The 22525-nt window shown below is 38.8% G+C and overlaps 1 protein-coding gene across 2 annotated transcripts in view; it reads right to left on the reverse strand.

Annotated features, from left to right (window-relative positions):
* The window catches only part of LOC145249008 (palmitoyltransferase ZDHHC23-like), a 48006-nt gene that overhangs the window by 12305 nt on the left and 13176 nt on the right, over nucleotides 1-22525 (reverse strand). Inside the window, exons 2-4 of one of the 2 annotated variants that reach the window (XM_080110868.1) lie at nucleotides 7853-8001; nucleotides 7311-7359; nucleotides 3248-3957 (exon numbers count right to left, since the gene is read on the reverse strand). In XM_080110868.1, the coding sequence (XP_079966994.1) occupies nucleotides 3248-3957; nucleotides 7311-7336 (736 nt within the window). In that variant the 5' untranslated portion in view covers nucleotides 7337-7359; nucleotides 7853-8001. The remainder of the gene's footprint in view (nucleotides 1-3247; nucleotides 3958-7310; nucleotides 7360-7852; nucleotides 8002-22525) is intronic. The other variant, XM_080110867.1, reaches the window with a different exon arrangement.

Below are 22525 nucleotides of genomic sequence, written 5' to 3' on the forward strand. Positions count from 1 at the left end.
TTTGAAAAAACACATGCACACTTAAAATCTGTTTTTATCTTTGAAAAAACATATGTACACTTAAAATGGGTTTTTACTTTTGAAAAAACATATGTACACTTAAAATGGGTTTTAATGTTTGAAATGTGTTTTTACAGTAATTGGAACAAAATAGCGATTTTATAACTAAATATTCAGAGATTTATAAAGAATCGGAATCAGAATCAGGAAAAATACTGGCATCGTCCCATCACTAATTGATATCTCCATTTTCGATCCTAACTCACTCGATAACAGCAACATTCCCTAAAGTCCAACCCTTGTTAGTGGCAACATAGTAGTGTCTGATCTACCTGACTAATAGGACTCTGGTCGTTCTTGCCAAAATCAGAGTTATTTAAGGAGACGTGGCAGGCTGGGTCGAGCAGACAATGAAATGCGCTGAAGAATAGATGACATCAAGTGGACACTAGTGGAGGGGCACTGATGACACACACATGCATACATACGCCCATTACCATTGTTTAGGGAGGGGCACCAGAGAAGCATAAGTGTGGTTAAACAGTCCAGAGTTAACTATGCTACACTTTCCAAGTAACAATCTCCATTGTCAAAACTCACGACTCCTAACCTATCACCCTGCTGTCAAACCTTGTTACTATAAAACTCGTAACTCTGCTGTCAAAACTTGCTGCTCCAACATCCAAATCCAAACTGCCCCAATCTCTGAAAAATCAAACACTTTATTAAAAACTGGAAACCTTTCATTAGCATATCAGGTGACAAGATCGTAAACATAAAAAGAGAAGTAGCAGCCATCTTTTTTCTTTTTGTCTGCCAACCAACACTACAGGCTGCATAAAAACAGGTTTGTATAAATTTTCTTTTAAAGCATTTAATCACAGTAATTAGTGAACATAGTTGGACATGAATTTGGCATAGATATTTCCATAGTCTGTTTCAGTATCTATTTGGCCACCCTTGAACCATCATTTATATTCTTAAGATATAAAAGAAGAATTTCTTAAGATATATCAGATTATGAATTTCTAATAAAAATCAAAGGAGGAACAAACAGTGGTCACAGGTACTGTTGTGTGGTGGGGTGTGTATATTGGGGACATATAACAGAAGATGAGACATTTAGATAACAATGCACACGATGACGATGATGACAATTCTTATTAGCTCATATTATTAAGAGAAGGCTAATATAGGTGAGAGGAACTTGATATAAAGAGACATAGACAGTTCTTTTAACACGGGGGAGATTCATTATTTATGAAGGAGGTTTCTGTTAACAATTTGGAGGAGGGGGGCTCGGTTACACTTTGGAAGGAGGGTGTTTCATATTAAGTTCTTTTACAAATACGATAGACAAAAATCACATTACCTTTCAGATTGAAAGATGACAAATGAAGACAAAGGTTTACAAATGACATGATGATGTTTATTCTCCCAGCTGGATGATTAATGGTCAGGAATTCAATTGCCTTTCAAAGTTACTTTTTCTTGTTTTCCTTTCTGGTCGCTTCCAAAAGGGTTTCAGCTAACTCCACTGTTGTCTCTCCACTCTGAACTAACTCCCAAACTCGACTCTGACTCAACTGACTCTCTGAATATATTGTAAATTATCTTTCTTTGTGACATCAAAACATGCTTCAGCCACGTGAACGTTTCTCACGTGGAATTACATACTCATATGTCCAACACGTTTTTGGTAACAAAGAAAATTCCTGAATTGAATTCCATTGTTCTAACTCTGACCTCTAGTTATATCATTATTTAGTTATTTCTAAACACAATGATCAATTCAACAAATTCTTGAAATTGCATTATGTATTCACTTTTAACTTTTGAATACTGGGTTCAATTCTAGCCTTTCCTTTTAATAAATGCATTTTCACGCTTATTTACGTCTTTCTTTAATTAAGTAGTTATCGAGATATAAAAAGTTGTATTATGCATTGTATTCTTTGGCGGCCGTCTGTATTACGCGCGTGCGTGTGCCATAAACAAATCTTTGCACGTAACAAAGATGGCCGCCAAAGAATACAATGCATAAAACAACTTTTTATATCTCGATAACTACTTCTTTCTACCAAATTTCAATGCGATTTCCGTATTCAGCATAGTCGAAAAACTTTAAAAGTCGTTTTTTAAAAGAAAATTGTGGAGGTGGACTTAATCTAAAAAAATACCTAATATTTAAACAGGGTAATTACTTCGCTTTGTAATCATTTTACCCCGGCCCCCACCCCCTACACGCCTTTAAAAACCTGGGCAACGCCGGGTACCCCTGCTAGTCTATATATAAAAGCGAAAATGTGTTTTTGTATGTCCACAATTTTTTTTTCGCCAGGGTTCTCGAGGGGCTTACCACGTCTTAGAACTTTTTATATACTCCCTAGATTATAATATCTTCAATTTACGAATGAAGATTGTCTTGATCTTTTATTAGAGCAACTTTTACAAAATTACCGCTATTCCTTCCTCTTGCGTGTTTGTTCATATAAAAGCAAAACTAATCAAAAGAAAAGGCAGGTTCCTGGTTTTCGTTCCAGAAGCAATTAGCTTTAATCAATGTGGGAGAAAACCCTCATATCAGACAATTGATATTCATTTGGATGCTGCCAGAGTTACCCCTTTTTCGGGGGAATGACCTCATGGGAAGACACTGAATATCACGAGCGAAAGCTTGACTGGCCCCAGGCCAGGTTTAAAAGCCACTTTCATTTCTTTGACGACTCCTATGATTCTTAACTTAATCATCATCGAGTTTACAACTTTTTGATTGACATTGCTAAATTTGAACGTTTTCCACTTCCTGCGGCGTCATAGTCTAGTGGTAAGATATCAGGTTTTCGTTCACTTTCTTTTCTGCCTTCGTGTCACGGGTTCGAACATGCCTGCCTAATAACAGTTTCTTTTTTTTTTTCTTAACACACCTCCAAACACTACGGGCAACACTGGGCACCCCTGCTAGTTCTTCATATAAGCAAGTGTGGATTTGAACTTTTGAATATTTGGTCAGAGTTTACTTGTAGCATGGAGTATCCATATGTCAAATTGTCTTGTACAGAAAGGCCAGAGATACTCACAGACAGTGTCGAGTAAGCATTCAAGTGTCTTTGTGAATTTTACGCAAACATTCAAATCGCCTAACAAGCAAACAAACAATGACAACAACATTTGAGTCTGACAAGCACTAAGTGACCAGAAATCAACGGAGGAAAATGTCGTCATTTCCTGTGATAATACAACTTACCTTCAATCGGTCGAGAGTCCACCCAGGTTACCAATTCCATGGGAATCATGGGTGCCATGCTTTCATTCACACAGTTATTTGTCATGTTGTATTGCGATGATGAGATGGAATGATTTTCGCCGTTTGCATCAATTTGAATCTTAGCGTCTCCGTTTAAATAAACGTCGTTCCAATTTTTATCACTGTTCTTTAAGGACTCAATCCACTTGGAATTTGGTCGCCAGGATTGGGGATCTTCAACTGTCGGGGTTTCTTGGTCGGCGTGTCCGAACTTGAGAAATCCGGGATTCTTTTTGGTCAGGTAGAGCACGTAGAACAAGGCAAGAAGAGCGGTGAAGAAAAGGAGAAATTCCCAGAGCAAGATTTTGCGGAAAGCCACAACAAACGTCTGAAAGACGAAATAACTGAAGATGATGGATGTATTGGCCCAGCTGGAGAAGAATTTTGTCCGCACCTGGGTGTGATGTCGACGCCATATCCTATAAAAGAGGAACATTAGGAAAGGCATGGAAACGAGTGCCACTATGGTCATGACAGGCCCGATTGACCCAAGGAGGATGCATGAAGGTACCATAATGATTGGGAAAATCACATCAAGTCGGACTTGTATTGCACCTCTACCACCGCACCAAGGAATACGGCAACGGTCAGCGATGGTGGCCGATATGTTCCGCATTGTATTGCTTTGTACTTTGTTACAATTTATACAGCTAAAAAAGAAAATCCAAGAAATAGGTTCAATCAAAAACATTACGCAAATTTTCAACAGTTTGTTTTAATGATAATAACACAAGATCGAATGCCTGGGTGTAAAATAAACTTAAATATGACATTTCAATTTGTCCAGATTTCGTATATATTATTATAGAGTCCTGATTTCAAAAGTAAAAAAAATAAATGTATTTAGGTGCCATCAGCTGGAATTGAAACCGAAACTGTAGCATTCAAAGCTCGTGATGTTACCACTGTACCAACATGAACTGATGAAAAATTAAAAATAAAGATGAATGAACAAAATGTTTAACGATTTTTTGCAATTTTTACCCATTTTTGACCCCTCAAAAATTATTTTAACGGGCTAAAGACCCGTAAAAGAACGGACCATAAAAAATCCAATCATCTGCGAGTTTTAGTTTCGGAGGAGATAGAGTTTGAAAATATGGAGAGAGACATATAGCCGTTTACATATTAGATTATGTGTGAAATATGTTTATAAATCAAATTATAGCACAATATTTTGAAAATAAGCTAACATTTGTTTAAAATTAATTTTTCAAATTTGAACGAAAGTCAAATCTATCAAACTATGAAAGAAAGTCAAACACTGTAAGTTTTGCAATTTATAGAAATCTTTTAAATTTTAAGTTTTTTGCATTTATTTTTATTATTTTTAATTATGAAAAAAAGCCAGCCAAATACTATCAATTATATTTATTTGAATTTTGAAAAATTTATTTTTTATTATTTTTAATTATGAAAAAAAGCCAGCCAAATACTATCAATTATATTTATTTGAATTTTGAAAAATTTATTTTTATTATTTTTAATTATGAAAAAAAGTCAGCCAAATACTATCAATTATATTTATTTGAATTTTGAAAAATTTATTTTTTATTATTTTCCAGTTTGAAAGAAGGTTAACCAAACGCTATCTATTAAATTTTTAATTTAAATAAATTTTTTAAATTTTAATTTTTTAACATTTATTTTTATTATTTTTCAAATTTGACAAAATGTTAGCTAAACGCTATCTACCAAATTTTTAATTTAAATAAATTTCTTAAATTTTTTTAACTTTTTTTTTTTTTAAATTATTTTTCAAATTTCAATCATGACATTAATAATAAGATAAAATTTCAATTATGACATCAATAATAAGATGAATGTTACACAATACACTAACATGTGTAAACCTTATATCTGGTCAGCTGTACTATCTGACGTCTACAGACACAACAAAGAACTTAATGCAAAAACACACACATATATTGGTTAGTTGTATCCCAATGATCAAAGTAAAGAATCAGTTGACAATTATAATTTTTGTTTATTTTTCTTTTTTTTTTTGGTGAATGCTTCAATGTTCTTCTTTATCACAACTTATAACAAAAAAATATTGTTGCTTATTTATTTGGCTGCTCTTCAGAGACGTTCAAATAAAAAAAGACATAATATTCCAAAACAAAACAAAAAAAAGGAAGATAATTAAGTGTTTTGGTTAACCTAAAAAACAGAGTTATCTCCCTTAGACAAGGAAAAAAGTGATCACCCTGGGATTTAAAAAAAATACACAAAAATAGAGTTATCTCCCTTAGACAAGGAAAAAGTGATCGCCCTTAGATTGAAAAAAAAAACAAAAAAAAAACGGGGTGTCTGCTATAACACTATGAGACAAAAACACATGCTTCAAAACTGAGAGACTTATCATCCAGTGGTTGAAAATATCAAAGTCAATCATAAGTTGTAAATAAATCGGCTAAACGTTTCACTTAGTTGTTGTATCATTCTTATGTAGTTAAATTCACATTCAACATTTATTTTTAAACACGTAACATTAAGACAAAAAGAACAGTAAGTCAAAAACATAAAAACTCATTTTAAAAATAACAGAACCCCTCCCCCCTGAAAGAAAAATCTCACACCATGTCGGAAAGTTCCCAAGCCGCCATCTTAGATTTGACCAGCAAAGCTCCATTTCTTATAGAGAAGAAATGGGTCATTTTAGAAATGATTAAAGACATGATCATTAGAATCTATTGCCGATTAGATGACGTAAGGTCAGAAAAGCTAAATTCAAAGTGATAAGAGATCCCGTAGATGTGACATCATGTGAGACAAAAGCAATGAAAAGTGTAAATTGAACTTGTGATTACTTAATATTTTTCGCTCAATAAACCTTCATTTCCAGAATCTTTATTATCTTCATTCTTACTGCAGGGCTCTACATCGTGAGTGAAACAGTCGCATTTGCGAGTGATTTTTCAAGGTGACGACTAGAAATGATGAAACGCTTATCTTTTGGCGATTGTTTTTCTTTCACTGACAATCTTCCAAAACTCACTACAGAGTGAAAAATATCTGTTCAACTTCTTTTTTTAATAAAACAAAAAGTTAAATTATTTAAACAATAAAAGTTTAATAGAACAATATACATTTTTTTTAACGAAGGCTGTTTAAAAAAACATCTGAAGAAATTAGAATGTTTATACCTTGAAGTATCAACATAAAATTTGTTGTATATTTAGAATTACATTTATTAAAAAAACTTATAAAAAAAAAAAATACAGAAAAATTTTTATGATGTACATACTCGTCACAGAACGGAGATGTCATATTCTAAAAATCATGTGGGTTTGCCTAGTAACTTTGCTATTTGGCTAGTAAGTGAAGATATTTAGTTGTCAAAGGTCAACTAAAGACGAATTTGTCCGTAGAGCCCTGTTAAAAAATAAATATCTATACATGAAACTTATGATTTTTTTATTTTTTTTATTTAAATTTTAATTTTCTTGGAAGGATGCGTGTCAAAACATTTCTTTTTCCTGCAGAAGACAAAAATATGTTTATAAATGCTAAACTATCATCTAGAGAAAATAGTAAACGACAATATTTAGTTGTCCAAGGTCAACTAAAGATAAATTTGTCCATAGAGCCCTGTACTATAACTCAATGAAGAACTTATATGCACAGCATTAAGTAATGCATGTCCTAGCCTCATCTATTCATCTAGCTAATAGTTACTTAGGTTAACTGTCTCTCTTACATAAACAAGTGTAAAATGTACTTGCAATTACTTTGCATTTTTCTCCCAATAAACCAGAATCTGTCCTATCTTAATTCTTCTTCTATCTCCAAATGAAGTTACATGCAGACAACACAAAGAAACTGAGAAGATATGTAGCAGCAATGAAGAAACAGACAACACGAATTCGAGACAACAAGCGACAATACTGCTACGAGGAAAGAATAAGGAATTACACAACACATTTTGATTTGAAGGAAGAAAGAAAAAAAAAAAAGAACAATGCAAGATATATCAATTTGGTTCCAGTTGGCCATTTACCTTCCACAAGAGGTATTAAAAACCATGTGACACAAGACAATATAAGAGTCTGAAAGATAAAAGAAGAAAATAAAACAAGGACATGATAGAGAAGAAGTGGTAATAAAAGAAAGAAAATAATGTTTTAACAAAAAAAAAACTGTGAGTCGCACATAGCCATGGACAACGATCTGTGTTTGCCTGTCTACCAAGTTTATGTTTACTTAGGTTAATATAACTCTCTCTTACATAAAGTGTAAATTGTACTTGTAACTCTTAACATATTTCTCTCAATAAACCTCCATTCTGAGAATCTGTTTTATCGTAATGTGTCTTCTATGACACAACGAAGTTGTACTGCAGTACACTGTCTACTGACAACAGATCCTAGCCACAGAGACGACATGGCTCCAAAGAAGAAACAATAAATAATCAACAAAGCTATGAAGAGAAAAGAATGATGGACAATGCAACATTTTTCGTAAATCTCCCCAGCCCTGGATCTTACAAGCCTAAAATAAATTATTAGCAAACAAATTTTTGAGAAATCGACCGATACTCACTTGTCGAACGCAAGGTCTATGTCCTCGCAGTCACAGAGACAGGCCAGCAAGTGGCTTCTCTCCCCTTTCCGATTGACATATTCACAGCAGCACAGGTGAGATGGTTCGTTCCCAATTGGAACAGACATTGACGTCACATTTGTTTCAAGCTGAAAGAAATACAACAATCACTCATCAGAAGGTCCAAATACAATATCAACGTGTTTTTTAATATTTGAGATGAGGATTTATAATTTGTATTATTTGGACTGTTCAAACTACTCTGATCATTTAGATTATTCAGGTCGGCGGTTACATCAGCCAAAATGTTGTGAGAATAACAAACAAGATGAGAACAGTAGTCCGAACAATTCAAGTAATGCAAATTATAAATCTTCATTTCAAAAAATTAAGAACTTATAAATAAAAAAAGGGAAATTGCAACAAAGTGCATACAAGCGCATGGGAAAATATCAGCAGCAGCAAAGGATGGCTGGCTTGCAAAGAAATTAGCAGCAGCCAAAAAAAAGCACATATGCAAATTAGGAAGTGTGCATGAGAAGTAAAAACAAAAAAAAATGCACCAGAAGAAGTGTAAGTCGGAAAGAAATAGACATGTAAAAATGAGGATAAGAATGGGCCTGCTGTGGTCAACATGCAGCTAGAGGAAGGAGAAACGCGACCCGGCTAGATGAACATGTGGCAGCGAGAAACTTTAATTCATGTCGAGATGGGAGAGTAGCGGTAAAAAATGCTTTCTGTTAAAAAGGAAAAGATGCTGACCCGGACTTATTTATTTTTGGTTGTTAATTTTCGATGGTGCCGGATGACATGGGGGTTCGAGAGAAGTTAGAACTTTAATGAACACGGTTCGAACATAACGACAACATTACAAAATGATGCAACACCGTTTCCATTTCATAAAAACATCAGATGATTTGAATTCTACCGATTCTGTTGGAAAAAAAGAACAAAATTTTTCACCATTTACTAATAACAACCATTGTAAACATACGCCTGAATAAGGTCGGAGGTTACATCGGCTGAAACGTTGTGAAAAGAACAACCAAAACAAGAACAGTAGTCCAAACAATACACATAATACAATATTAACAGGTTCAAAACAAGAATTCGTGCTCAAAATATGTTTTTAATGAAGACAAACAAGAGCATTCATTGGTCAAGTTTCTTTTCAATAACTACCTGTCTGTGAAACACGGTACTACAGAGCTACTTTATGCCGCGAGTACTTCTTGTACTTCTTCTCGTACCCTCTTGAACATTTTCCTTTATTTAATGTTGCAATATTATGTCTTTTCTGCATAATAAATTCTACTGCCTCAGCTTCCGTATTCCTATTTCTTTTGTACCACATCTTTTTATTTGCCATAGTTAAAGGGGACCTTAATTGTCTGCCCATTAAGGCAGATGGACTTTAGTAATAATCTTGGTAGGAAAGTATCGATTTTCTCCTTCTGTTGCAAGCATGCTTTTATGCCCTTCTTTACCATCTGGACCATCCTTTCTGCTATCCCGTTACTTTGTGGGTGGTAGGGAGGGATCTTGTAAGGTCTGCATCCTATTTTTAACCATTCATGCAAATCAGCATCCGCAAATTCTGGCACGGTATCCATAACCAATGTTCTCGGTATCCTATTTCTCGAAAATATTACTCTTAATATTTGTTTTACAGTGGTACTTTTTTTTTATCAGGTATTCTCACCACTTTAGGCCAACCTGAATATGCGTCTACTAATATTAATAATAGTCCTATCTCATTGACATAGGCATGATCCATGTGTACTCTGCTCCACGGTTCTGCTTCTCGGGGCCACACATGTATTTTCTTTTGCTTGAAATTCCTAAGTTCTGTGCATTTTGTGCATCTTTTTATGCAATCCTCTACATCTCTTGAGTACCTCGGCCACCATGCTTCTAATTTTAATCTTCTTTGCGTAGCTGCCACTCCACAATGTACATCATCATGTACATTTTTTATAACCTGTCTCCTCTGTGTTTCTGGGGAACTACCAAGTCTCCATTACATATTACCCCGTTTTCTATAGTCAGTTTATGTCTTATTTCTTTGAATGGTCTTTCAGCCATTGAATAATTTCTCCAACGATTCTCTTTTATCCTCAACACTATTGCTTAACACTGGGTCATTTGTAGTTTCAGTAGCCATTTTATCTACAGATATTACATCAGTTTCTACAGGGTGCAGGAATATCTTCAAATTCCTCATCATTAGCTAATGCAAATGTCTCCTCTTTTCACCTAGGATATAAGCTCACCCACCCTCTTCTCTATCGTTTCAGAGTGTAGCATGAACAGCATTCTTTAGTGGAACTGAACTTGTATGGAACTTGGAGGCCACACTTAGACTTCATCAAGATCATCAGTGCCGTATGTAATCAACCCTCGTCAGTCTCTTCGCCCATACCTCATCGACTAAGGAAAAGTGTGCTACTCATCTATGCTGTTCTACGACTACACATCGTCAGGATCTCGCTGCTTTCGAAAGCAACTCATTCCACCTGGATAAATAATGAGCGACAAAATAGAAGTCACCTTCTCAGTTACTGGATGTGGCTGGAAAGACCAGAAACTCCCTGAATCCCTCATCTTCATGCCCAAACTGCCCATCCAGCCTCAATAGCCAACCCCTAACAACCAGCAGCTCCCAGGCTTAAGCTTAAGTCCCCAGCTATTGGTGCCGGGAGCATTCCCGATCAATGGTCGTCCTTCAAGCGACAATGGTCTATGTATGACCGGTATCGTTATCACTGATGCTATGTGTGCCACAGCCCTCTTTCACTGCTATGATGAGGACCTCATGAATGACCTCTTGAGAGACTTGCAGGAAGATGTGTCATCAATGACCGAGGTAGACCTCCTTGCTGCTATAAGGTGCCTGGCAGTCAGGGAGAAGAGCACTCTGGTCCATCGCATCAAACTCAGTAGGATGACACAGGCCCCTGGTACCCCTATCAGGACCTTCCTTGCTGCTCTCAGGGGTCAGTCCGCCTTATGCCAGTACACAGCAAAGTGTAAGGAACCGGGCTGTGGCCACACATGATTACAGCAGTGAGATTATTAGGGATATTCTCATTCATGGTATTGCTGATCCAGAGATTCTTTCTGATCTGTTGGGTGATCCCAAAACAGACCGAACCCTGGAGGAAACTGTTGCCTATATAGCCCAGAAGGAACAGGGTAACTCCATCAGGACAGCCGTTGGGGAAATTACCGCTGCCATGAGTCATGACAACGACAAACCCCACCAGTCACAACCATCTCGCAGCAACAAGCAGAGCAGCAGCTGGCCCTGCGGAGAACTACAGCACGGTAAGTCAAACGACTGGAATTCCAGAGCCAAGTCCTGCAGTGCTTGGTCTATAACATGCAGCAAGTGCTCTGTAAAAGGCCATTTTGCGACCAACTGCAGTAAGTGCTTGAACTGCAGGTTATGGGGCCACCGAGACAGATCTTCCAGGTGGTGCTCTCAGAACCCCTGCTGTAAGGTTAAGCCCAAGTACAGTAATAACGCCTTGCATATGGGGGATGACGAAGCTGGCACTCTATTTGACCAACTTTGTACCATCCAGACTCATCAAACCTCTTAACTAGCAGCTGTAAGCCAATCAAACATCATGTTTACAAAGGCAAATGGGTCACAAGACCTTCTAAGCCCCACCCAATGATGACGTTGAAGCTCACCCCATTACCACAAGAAGCTTGGCTGCCCACTCAAATCCTCCAACCCTACATCAATTAAAATACCTATGGTGGCGGATTCTGGTTGTCAGAGTTCCATCATACCCATCAGATCAGCACTTGCGATGGGCATCGCCAAGACTGACATATTCCCTGTCAAATTGTCCATGCGAGGAGTTATCTAGGAGGACCTAGGGGTTGATGGAATTATCTTCGTGGAGGTATCAACAGCTGATGTATCTGGCACACCAAAAACAACAAAGCAATTGTTATATGTGTCTAGAAAAATTGGCAAAGCTTTCCTTTGTCGTGAAGCACTAGTGGCATTAGGGGCCATACCTGCCAGTTTCCCAACTGTGCCAGTAAGTTGGCCTCAAGACTCCCTGACTACAGAGGAAGATGAAAATAGGCAGTGCTTGTGCCCAAAACACACATATACCACATATATTCCAACAGGTATTGCGTCCACTGATGAAAATGTGTCCATTCTGAAGCAATGGCTGCTTGACTTCTATTCGTCAACAGCGTTTAATACATGCAAGCACCAGCCACTTCCCATGATGAAGTGTGAACCACTGGAGCTCCATATCGACCCCAACGCAAAGCCAGTCGCCATTCACAAGCCTGCATTCGTCCCCCTACACTGGCAAGATAAGATCTATAATGACCTTGAGAGACATCTCTATCAGCGTCCTAGAAAAGGTCAGCCCTGGTGTTCCTGCATGGTGGTGACCGCAAAAGCCGACGGCTCCCCTAGAAGAACAGTGGATCTGCAGCCACAGAATCGACGGTCCGTGAGGCAAACTCACCACGTGTAGAGTTCCTTCCATCTGGCACACGCGGAAGACCGTCACAGACGCTTGGAATGGTTACCATTCTGTTCCCATCCAAGAGGAAGATCGCCACATTACAACCTTCATAACCCCATGGGGTCGTTATCGTTACAAGCGTGCACCACAGGGCTTCCTCACTAGTGGCGATGCCTACAACCAGCGAATTGATGCTATTATCACCAAATTCAAAAACAAGCTTAAGTGAGTGGATGACACGTGCATGTTGGCTGACTCAGTTGAGGCATCATTCTTTCAGCGTGCGAGTGGTTGGACCTCTGTGCCAGAAATGGGATTACCCTCAACCCCAAGAAGTTCCAGTTTGCTGAAGAGACTATTGTCTTTGCGGGCCTCCAGATCACGCCCACTAATGTTACCCCGTCTGACAAGTTCTAGGAATCTATTTGGAATTTCCCTATCTCGAAGGACATCACTGGCGCAAGGGCTTGGTTTGGATTGGTCAATTAAGGAGCATATGCATTCTCCATGGCCAAGCGCATGCAGTCGTTCTGGCATCTCCTGAAACCATCCACCAAATTTCAGTGGACAGAGGAATTGAACGAGATATTCGCTGAGTCTAAGCTCAAGATCATAGAGGAAATAAAGGAAGGAGTGAGGTTGTTCCAGCCATCCCGCCCAACCTGTCTGTTAACCAATTGGTCAGTCACTGGCGTCGGGTTCTTCATGATGCAGAAGTACTGTGACTGTGTCACCAGGACGCCTGTGTGCTGCAAGGAGGGCTGGAAGCTCTGCCTGGTGGGTAACTGCTTCACCCACGCGGCAGAATCCAGGTATTGAAGGAGAAGCCCTCGCTGTTGCCTACGTCTTGCACCAAACACGGTATTACATCCTCAGATGCTGTGACTTGATTATGGCCACCGACCACAAGCCGCTGGTCGGGATACTCAATGACCGCTCCTTGACAGAGATAGACAATCGCCGTCTGTTGAATCTAAAGAAAAAGATCCTCTCCTACAACTTTGAAGTCATCCACATCTCTGGAAAGAAGAACCTGAGACCTGACGCCGCCTCCCGGTACCCACCAGCCGCCAGCCATGCAGATGATGCTTCTAACCCAGAAGACACCGCAGATATTGGAGAGGCTGATGGGATACACGCATCCATGTCTAACACTCTATGCAGTCACTAATGTGGTTTTCTGGCACATGGTGCGGGAAGCTACATCTTCAGACGCAGACCTACAGGAATTACACCGACTGATTCATGACAGATTTCCTTTGGACTGCCGACAGCTAAGGACCACACTTCGCCCGCACCACTGCATATCCAGCAGCCTTTGCACCGTTGTTGGCGTGATACTTGCCGGCAACCACATCACTGTGCCGGCAACATTACACCAAGAGATATTGGAAGCCCTGCATGCGGCCCACCAGGGAGTCAGCTTCATGTGTGCCCGTGCGGCTGACTCGGTTTACTGGCCCAATATCAGCATCGACATCCAACCTGTCAGGGACAATTACACCCACTGCCATCGGATTGCAAAGTCTAATGCTATGCAGCCACCTTTTAACGCTGCGCCTCCAGAGTACCCGTTCCACAAGATTGCCAGCGACTACTTCACACACAACAACCAGGATTATGTTGTGGTTGTTAACCGGTACTCCAACTGGCCAATGGTATTTCAAGCAGAGAACGGTGCAAATGGCCTCATCAAGCGTCTCAGAGAAGCCTTTGTCACTTTTGGGGTGCCTGAGGAGATGACATCCGACGGGGGACCCCAGTTTACTGCTGGGAAGACTCAGGATTTCCTCCGATCATGGGGAGTCCACCATCGCCTCACTTCTGTTGCCAACCCTCACGCCAACTGCAGAGCAAAAATTGTAGTCAAAACTGTCAAATGAATGCTGATGGATAACACCTCAGTGGTTGGGTCCATCAATGTAGACAAGTTTCAACGGGCGATGCTAATATACCGCAACTCCATCGACCCAGAGACGAAGGCATCTCCTGCTCTTATAGTTTTCGGACAACCCATTAGAGATCCCATCCCGATCCTAATGGGTCGGTACTGCCTCCACCCCACATGGTCTGAAACGCTCATAAACAGGGAGAAGGTACTAGCAAAACGTCATTCCCTTGAGCATGAAAAGTGGAGCGAGCATACAAGATCTTTGCTCCCTCTAAGCGTGGGGGATCACGTGTATATTCAAAACCTAACTGGAAATCACCCTAAACGCTGGGAATGAAAAGGCACCGTTGTGGAGGTGAGAGAATTTTACCAATATGTGATCAAGATAGATGGTTCTGGGAGACTCACGTTCAGAAACCAACAACACCTTCAGAAATTCAAGCCTTTCAGAACCACAATTAGCGAAGACGTGATAGAATCCTTCTTACCAGTAACCAAGCTGCCGGAAGACGCCTCTATCAGCACCCTACCAGGGGTGCCAGAGGACTCTCCTGTCACCCTGCCAGAATTCCATGCTGGTAATCCAACAGATAGTCCCATACGTAAGTCCAGCGATAAAGATTTTTATGACATGCCATCGAGCCCTTCTGAGATCCTTCCAGCCACTCCTCATGCTTCTGACCCAGCTAGAGATTCTGGCACTCCCGAGAATTCTTACGGGTTGCACATGCGACCACTTCCAAGAACGCTGGAGCTGGAAATGACACCACCCCAAGAACATGCATGCAATTGCAATTGAGCCGACTGATGCCACACAACGCTCCTGGTGCTTCAGAAACTGCACCAGCGAGTAGGTTGCGGCCCCGGCGCAACTAAGACTAGTGATTTCATCACCAGTCAACATTGTACAGTGTATATAGCTTCAGAGGACTTTTGTACAGAATTTTTTTGTCATGCCCGCAAAAAACTTGCTGTGGGTGGGGGAGATAGCTAATGTAAATGTCTCCTCTCATCACCTAGGACATAAGCTAACCAACTCTCTTCTCTATTGTTTCAGAGTGTAGAGTGAACAGCATTCTTTTTCACGTCACTCACCCGAAATTCCTTGCGACCTTGTGGGGGGGAGAGGAATGCAAGTCAAGCCGGTTTAAATTACGGCTGTTTGTGAGTATTTGTGCAAATACTTTTTGAAATGGAACCTTTTAGTTTTTGCGCAAGTGAGAATAGTCTGAACAACACATTGTGACATAAAAAGAAGAAACTGTCAGCAGCTGTGTTAAGTTCAACATCAGAATTTTGATTGTCCATGCTCATGTTGTGAAAAAGAACGCCTAGCATTCTTTAGTGGAACTGAACTTGTATGGAACTTGGAGGCCACACTCAGACTTCATCAAGATCATCAGTGCAATGTGTAATCAACCCTCGTCAGTCTCTTCGCCCATACCTCATCAACTAAGGAAAGGTGTGCTACTCATCTAGTCGTTTTTGTTCTTATCCTCTCTATAAAACCTCAGTCTAGATAAGGCACCAACATGCGGTATCATATTCCCTTTAACATACTTAATGTCAAAGTCGAATGCCATCAGTCTGATTGCCCAATATAATATTCTGGACGTTGTAACTTTCGATAGTTCTTTACTTGGGTTGAAAATAAATTCCAGTGGTCTGTGATCATTTTTCAACAAGAATTTTTTTCCCATCAAGAACTGTCTTGCTCTGCCCATTGTCCACACTGTGGCTAGTGCCTCCCTTTCTATGTTAGAATAATTGTGTTCAGTCGTTGTTAATCTCCTCGATAAGTACATTATGGGATGACCATCTTGTGACAAAATACCGGACACGGAATGCTTACTAGCGTCAGTAGTTATAGTTATGTCCTTCTTAGGGTAAAAAATTGGTACTATTGGCTTTTTCACCAGAATCTGTTTTAAGTTTTCAAAGGCTTTCTGTTGGTGTTCTAACCAAATGAACTTCGCATTTTTTTTTCTTAACTTTGCAAATGGTTCTGTCAACTCATTATATTTTGGTAATATTTTCTATAAAAATTTACCAAACCCAAGAAAGATTCCAACTCTTTATTTTTTGGTGTAGGTATGTCTTAATTCCTGCTGTTGTATAAATTCTAGACACATATTCAAGGCCATGTTTGTAAGTTGTAACTGTTCCATCAGCTTATATCTATGTGCCGAATTATGCATACCTTCAATTAATCTTAGTTGGATCAACTCTTCTTCTGTTGTCTGTTCTTCCGTTCCTAGTTTTTCAAAGTCACAGTATTTACTCGCACTTCTTAACCAGTGTAAATATTTTACTATCGGTTCATCCACTTCCTGCTTCATTGCCATAAATTTGGTCCTTTCTGCAATCACCAGTCTTTTCTTTGGCCTCATGTTTCCCTTGATAACCTGACTTATTTCTTTGAAAGTCATTTCTTCCAGTTCTCGAGGGTAATCCATTGTAGCAACTTTCATAATTGCTTTACAACCAACGTTAGCCATGAACAAGTCGGTGATTTCATTCTCCCCCTCCTTGTTTTTTGCTGTCTTTCAATTTTTTGTTTCTCACATTAGCAGCAAAGCAACGAATCCACATATCTACGTATTCTGAGTCTACAAAGACCAGAGAATACCCTATCGTCAACGCCATTGATATGTCGTGTATAATGCTAAGCAAGCGTCTAACAATCACCTGTTCTAGTTGGTGTCGGTTTATAAATATGAGCTATCTGCTCATATGTAAGTTACACTTAATTTGCATATCACTACAGTCACATTATTTTTACACAACCTCATCGAAATATTGTGACGTCCTGTTATGTATATCTTCTTCGTCCAATCACTTTGGTACCTAATTTCCCAGAAGCAAGAACCTTCAAACTTTTCTGCCATGCATTTCCTCTCATGACATCATATATACATAGTCCTAATTCTAAGGCCATATGAATGGTCTTGAATTCCTCAAAATAAGTGAAAAATCTGAGGGAGCTAGATCAGGAGAATATGGAGGATGGAGAAAGATTCACCAACCAAATTCTCCTAGAACTGTAGTCATTAGTGTGAGGATGAGCATTATCATGATGGAAGATGACTCCCCTTTTGCTGACTGAAAGTTGTTTTCAGGTCAACATGGGTGATAATATTGCAGAAAAATATGAATGATGCTTTAATAATCTAAAAAAATAAAAAAAAGGGTCATAAATTAATCATCGTGATATGTTTAAGTAATAGCAAGCTGCATAAAATAAATTATGATGGTTTAAAATGTCTCTTCTGCAAACTGGTTTGGTTGTTTTATTTTACGGCATATCAACCCTTTTCGGGTTATTTAATACCAAATCCAGTTGTTTTGGAAACAGTTTTTATGCTTCAAGTTCTTTATATTTTCAAATATTTATTCGTAGAGTTTGGTTTGGTTGTTTTGTTTTATGGTATATCAATCCTCCGCACTGGCCTCATATTCTTTTTCATTTTTTTTTTTGTTTTTGTTTTAATTCAAACCTTGTGTGTACTCAAACAACACACACGTCACACGTCTTGAAAAGAAACCCAAACATGTAATTGACACACAAAAAAATTTTAAAATAGAATAGAAACCATTCTTATTTTTTATAGGCACCTGGTTCTTGTTTGTTGCCGTACGATGAAGAAAAGGAATACAAAGAGCAAACTGGGTTCATTTATGTTGTGGTTGCAAGGTTGAACAATAATTAGTAAGGAAATACAATGAAGACGCAAACAACAAGATAACGCAATAATAAGTGTATTAAAGAAAAGGTATATTTACAATATGTACAAATGACGGTGTCGAGTCAGAGAGTCTTGGTGGGAGGACATGTACGCTCTTCGGCGTCACTTCTGGTGGCATTTGAGTAAGACACACCAAGGCCAACCTAGGCTTGCCATTTATAGTGTTATGTTATTCGCATATGCAAATAAGTGGTTGCCACCACAACACCCCCCTCCCAAGATTTGAAGTCACACAGATTTCAATATCTTTTTCTTTTTGGGTTTACCATTAATGGTTCATTCACTTTTCTTTTCCTACCTGATCTTCGGGGTTCAGGTGCATTTTGAGGCGGTTCCAAATTAAAAGATTCGTATATGATATCTATGGTGTCCTCCTCTTCGACTGTTGTCGTATCATCATCATCTTGGATATGACGTTTTTTTATCTGATTTAGGTGCCTTTTATGTATATTCTGTGGACCTTTAATCATGTATGTACAATCACCAATGCGTTTATCCACTACTCCACATTCCCAGTAAGATGTGTTATTTCTGTAGCACTTAAAATATACTCGATCTCCCGAGTTATATTTCTTTCTTCTCGTGTGTGTAGTGTTTCAGATAATTGCCTGCCTTGGCAATAGTTTGTCAAACGCTGATTTTACCTTTCTGGCAAACATTAGATCAGCTGGTGATATGTTTGATGGTGTACTAGGATCTGGTGTAATCCTATATACTTGCAAGAATTGTTGCAAAGCTTTTTCTGTTGGCGTTCCAATGGATTTCTTTAACGCTCGTTTTAGCGTGTCCACGAACCTTTCCGCGAGGCCGTTCGACCTTGGATGATACGGCGGAGTCGTGATGTGCTTCACTCGGAACGTGTCGCAAAATTCCTTAAACTCTGCAGATGTGAACTGCGTTCCGTTGTCAGTGACCAGCGTGTCTGGTACACCGAATCTCGCAAACAACTCGTGTAGGAACCCTATTGAGTTGTTCGTTGTTGGATTCCTGCAACGCATTACCTCCGGCCATTTTATGAAACTATCCACTACAATTAAATAATAGTTTTCACCTACTGGACCAGCGAAGTCCATGTGGATTCTCGACCATGGTTGGTCGGTTTTCGGCCAAGGTTTGTGTACTATAGGTGGAGATTTTGCTGCTAACTGGCATCCTTTACATTTATCAATTGTTGTCGCTATGTCAGTGTCCATGTTACGCCAGTACATGTAGCTTCTCATTAACGACTTCATTCGATTTATCCCCGGATGTCCTGTGTGGAAATCTCTTAACATCCTATTCTGCAATGTTTTGGGTATTACCACTCTCTCACTGTACAGTAACACATCGTCACATATGGAGAAAACTTCCTGCACCTTTGTGTCCGTTATAATTTTCTCTTTTATGTCCTTTATATATTCGTCTTTCTCGGCTTCCCTTTTAATGTCCGACAAAGTTACGGGTAGTTCCTTAATGATGTTTGCTACCATATTTTTTACTTCAACATTTGTCCGAATTGCTGCAATGACTGATCCTTCCAGATTGTGTTTCTGTGGTATCAGTCTTGACAGTCCATCCGCATGGCAAATCTTTTTTGATGCTAGATGTTGTAGCTGGAAATCGTAATTAAGTAGTATTGTACCCCAGTGCAGCAATCTATTTGCGGTGTATACGGCAATCCTTTTTTTGATCCATAGATCGTGACTAACGGTTTATGGTCGGTTTCAAGTATGAATTGTCTACCATATAAATATCGGTGAAATTTAGTCACGGCAAAGATTATGCTCAACGCTTCTTTTTCGATTTGTGAATATGCCCTTTCGGCTGGTATCAGCGTTCTCGAAGCGTGCGCTATTGGTTTTCTAGACCCATCCGGCATAATATGTTGAATGCATGCTCCTAAGCCGTAGGAGCTAGTGTCACTAGCAACGACTATTTTTAAGTTTGTGTCAAAGTGCGTTAAGAATAATTCGGATGTTAGTGCGCTCTTTATTTTGTCAAAAGCGGTTTGACATTCTTGCGTCCAGTTCCACGGTGTATCCTTTTTAAGCAGATTATTTAAGGGGGCTCGCAAGTTATGCATTCCTTCAATAAAAGATTGGTAATAATTTGCGAGTCCTAAGAAACTCTGCAAGGTTGTTACATTATCGGGTGCTGGCATATTTTTTATTGCCGCAGATCTGTCCGGGTCTGGACGTCGTCCATGTTTGTTTATTATGTGTCCAAGATACTTAATCTCGCTCATACAAAAGTCACATTTACTTTCTTTTACTTTAAAGCCGAATTCTTGTATTCGAGTAAATACTTGTTTCAAATGTTCCTTATGTTCTTCTAGGGATTTGTTCCTGACAACAATGTCGTCCAGGTATGCACATGCGCACTCAATACCACTTAGCATGGTGTCCATCGCTTGCTGAAAGATGGCAGGCGCTACTTTGATGCCAAAAGGCAATCGGTTGTATTTGTATAATCCCTTATGCGTATTGATGCATAGTATTTTTGAGCAATTCTCCTCGACCGGTATTTGCAAATACGCGTCGCTCAAGTCTATCTTGGAGAAGATATTACCCCCATTCAACTTCGTGAATATTTCCTCTGGGCTTGGTAGGGGGTAATGGTGATCTTTTAATAGGGAGTTGACCCCGGTCGAAAAGTCTGCGCACACTCTAACTTCGTCATTCTTTTTCTTTACGTATACGGTGGGGGCTGCCCACTCGCTGTGTTCTATTTTTGATAGAATTCCCGTCTGTTCCAATCTATTTAATTCTTTATCAATCTTTTCCAACCCAGCGAACGGAACATTTCGCTTTTGTCTAAAAATTGGGCTGGCGTTTTCTTTAAGTTCAAACGAGGCCTTGAATTTATTGCAGCGACCTAAGTTAGTCGTGAATGCCTCAGGAAATAATTCTTTTAAATCGTCTTTTATATTTACTGTTGTTGGAGAAGAACATTCTAATTTTTTACAGAATGTATTGATTGGCTTATCCCATAGTCCGAATTTCTCAATCAAATCTATTCCAAACAGATTTTCACTATTTTTTAGTACGAATATTTTTAATTTCTTCGAAATCCCTTTCAATTTTATCGGGAGGACAACTTCTCCTTCAAATTTTATACCACCACCAGTTACCGTCCGGGCTGCTTTACTAGTTTTCATCATGGCCGGTTTTCCCAACTTTTTCCACGTATTCAGGTTTATTATAGAAACATCGGAGCCGGAGTCGAGTTGTAACTTGATTGATGTTTTAAATATTTCCACTTTTACGTATTTTCGCCGATCTTTGTCTAATTTTGTATTTGATTTTGTTTGCTGTACTCTCTTTCTGGTGTAATCTTTATATCTGCAGCAATCGCTTTTGTGTCCCACCTTCTTACAAATGTAGCATTTTTTCTTCTTATAAAGACAATCTGATTCCCAATGCTTTTCTGCACATCTCTTACAGTTATATCTAGGAAGAGGCTTGTTATATTGTGTACTATATTTATGGTTATTATCTTTGGAATATCCCGTTCCATTGCTTTTCTTTGTAAAGTTCTTGGTTGGTGCGTATGGTTTTCTAACTTTTCTTACATATGCCACTCCGGATTCTTCTATATTTTTTGAATCCTTTTTTAGTGTAATGGCCCTTTCACAGTCCTCTGCTAGTTTCTGGAGGGTTAAATCTTGCTCAGATTCCAGCTTAGACAACACTCGTCTGCGTATTTCTGCATTTTTCATGGAAACTAACCCTTGAGCGAAGATTAGACATTTAAAATCTTCTACCGTTAGTTCTGCAAGCTTAAAATTATCGCAGTTTTTATTGACAACTGATGCGTATGTCAAATAATCTTGGTTGTCCATCTTTCTTAGATTCATGCACAGCCATCTTTTATGAAAAAGAGATATATTTGGATTAAATAATTCTTTTAGTAATTTTACAGCTTCCATGAACTCTAATTCCGCAGTTTTTTTAGGTAATATGTAATCTACGAATTTGCTGTGTTCTGATGTACCCAATTTTCTGAGTAAGAGGCTCACTTTCTGACTATTTGGCCAATTTTTACAGTCCAGTTGAAAAACATCCTCGTATCTTGTGTAGTATGCTTCAAAATTCTTCTCTTCCTCAGGCACATAATGAAATGTGTCCATGCTATTAAAAATAGTTGTATGGGAGAAATTAACACTATCGACATTTTCTCAATTACTCTTTAGTAGTTCCAGTGTTTTAGCAAAACGTTCCTCTTGTCTTTCTTCCTATTCCAATTGCAGTTTTTTCTGCTTTAATTGCGCCATTTTCTGCTTTTCTTCTTGTTCCTGCTGCCATTTCAATAATCTGTCCTCTCTCTTTTCCTCGCGGTCAGCCTGTGCCTGTATTTGTGTTTGCAAAAGCTCGTTTTGTGTAGCTTGTGCTTGTAAAAATTGCATGAACATTTTTGATAAGTCTTCCATGTTTTTTTTTTTTTTTGTTTTTTTTAGTGTGTAGTTAAAAAAAATATTGTACCATGTACCATATACACCGGTTTGGGTTACAACAAAAAAGCAAATTGCTGTAAGCTCCTGTTTTCAATAATA

Source organism: Euprymna scolopes, chromosome 27 (genome assembly GCF_053919585.1).
Source record: "Euprymna scolopes isolate OS-2025 chromosome 27, ASM5391958v1, whole genome shotgun sequence".
NCBI lineage: Eukaryota > Metazoa > Mollusca > Cephalopoda > Sepiida > Sepiolidae > Euprymna > Euprymna scolopes.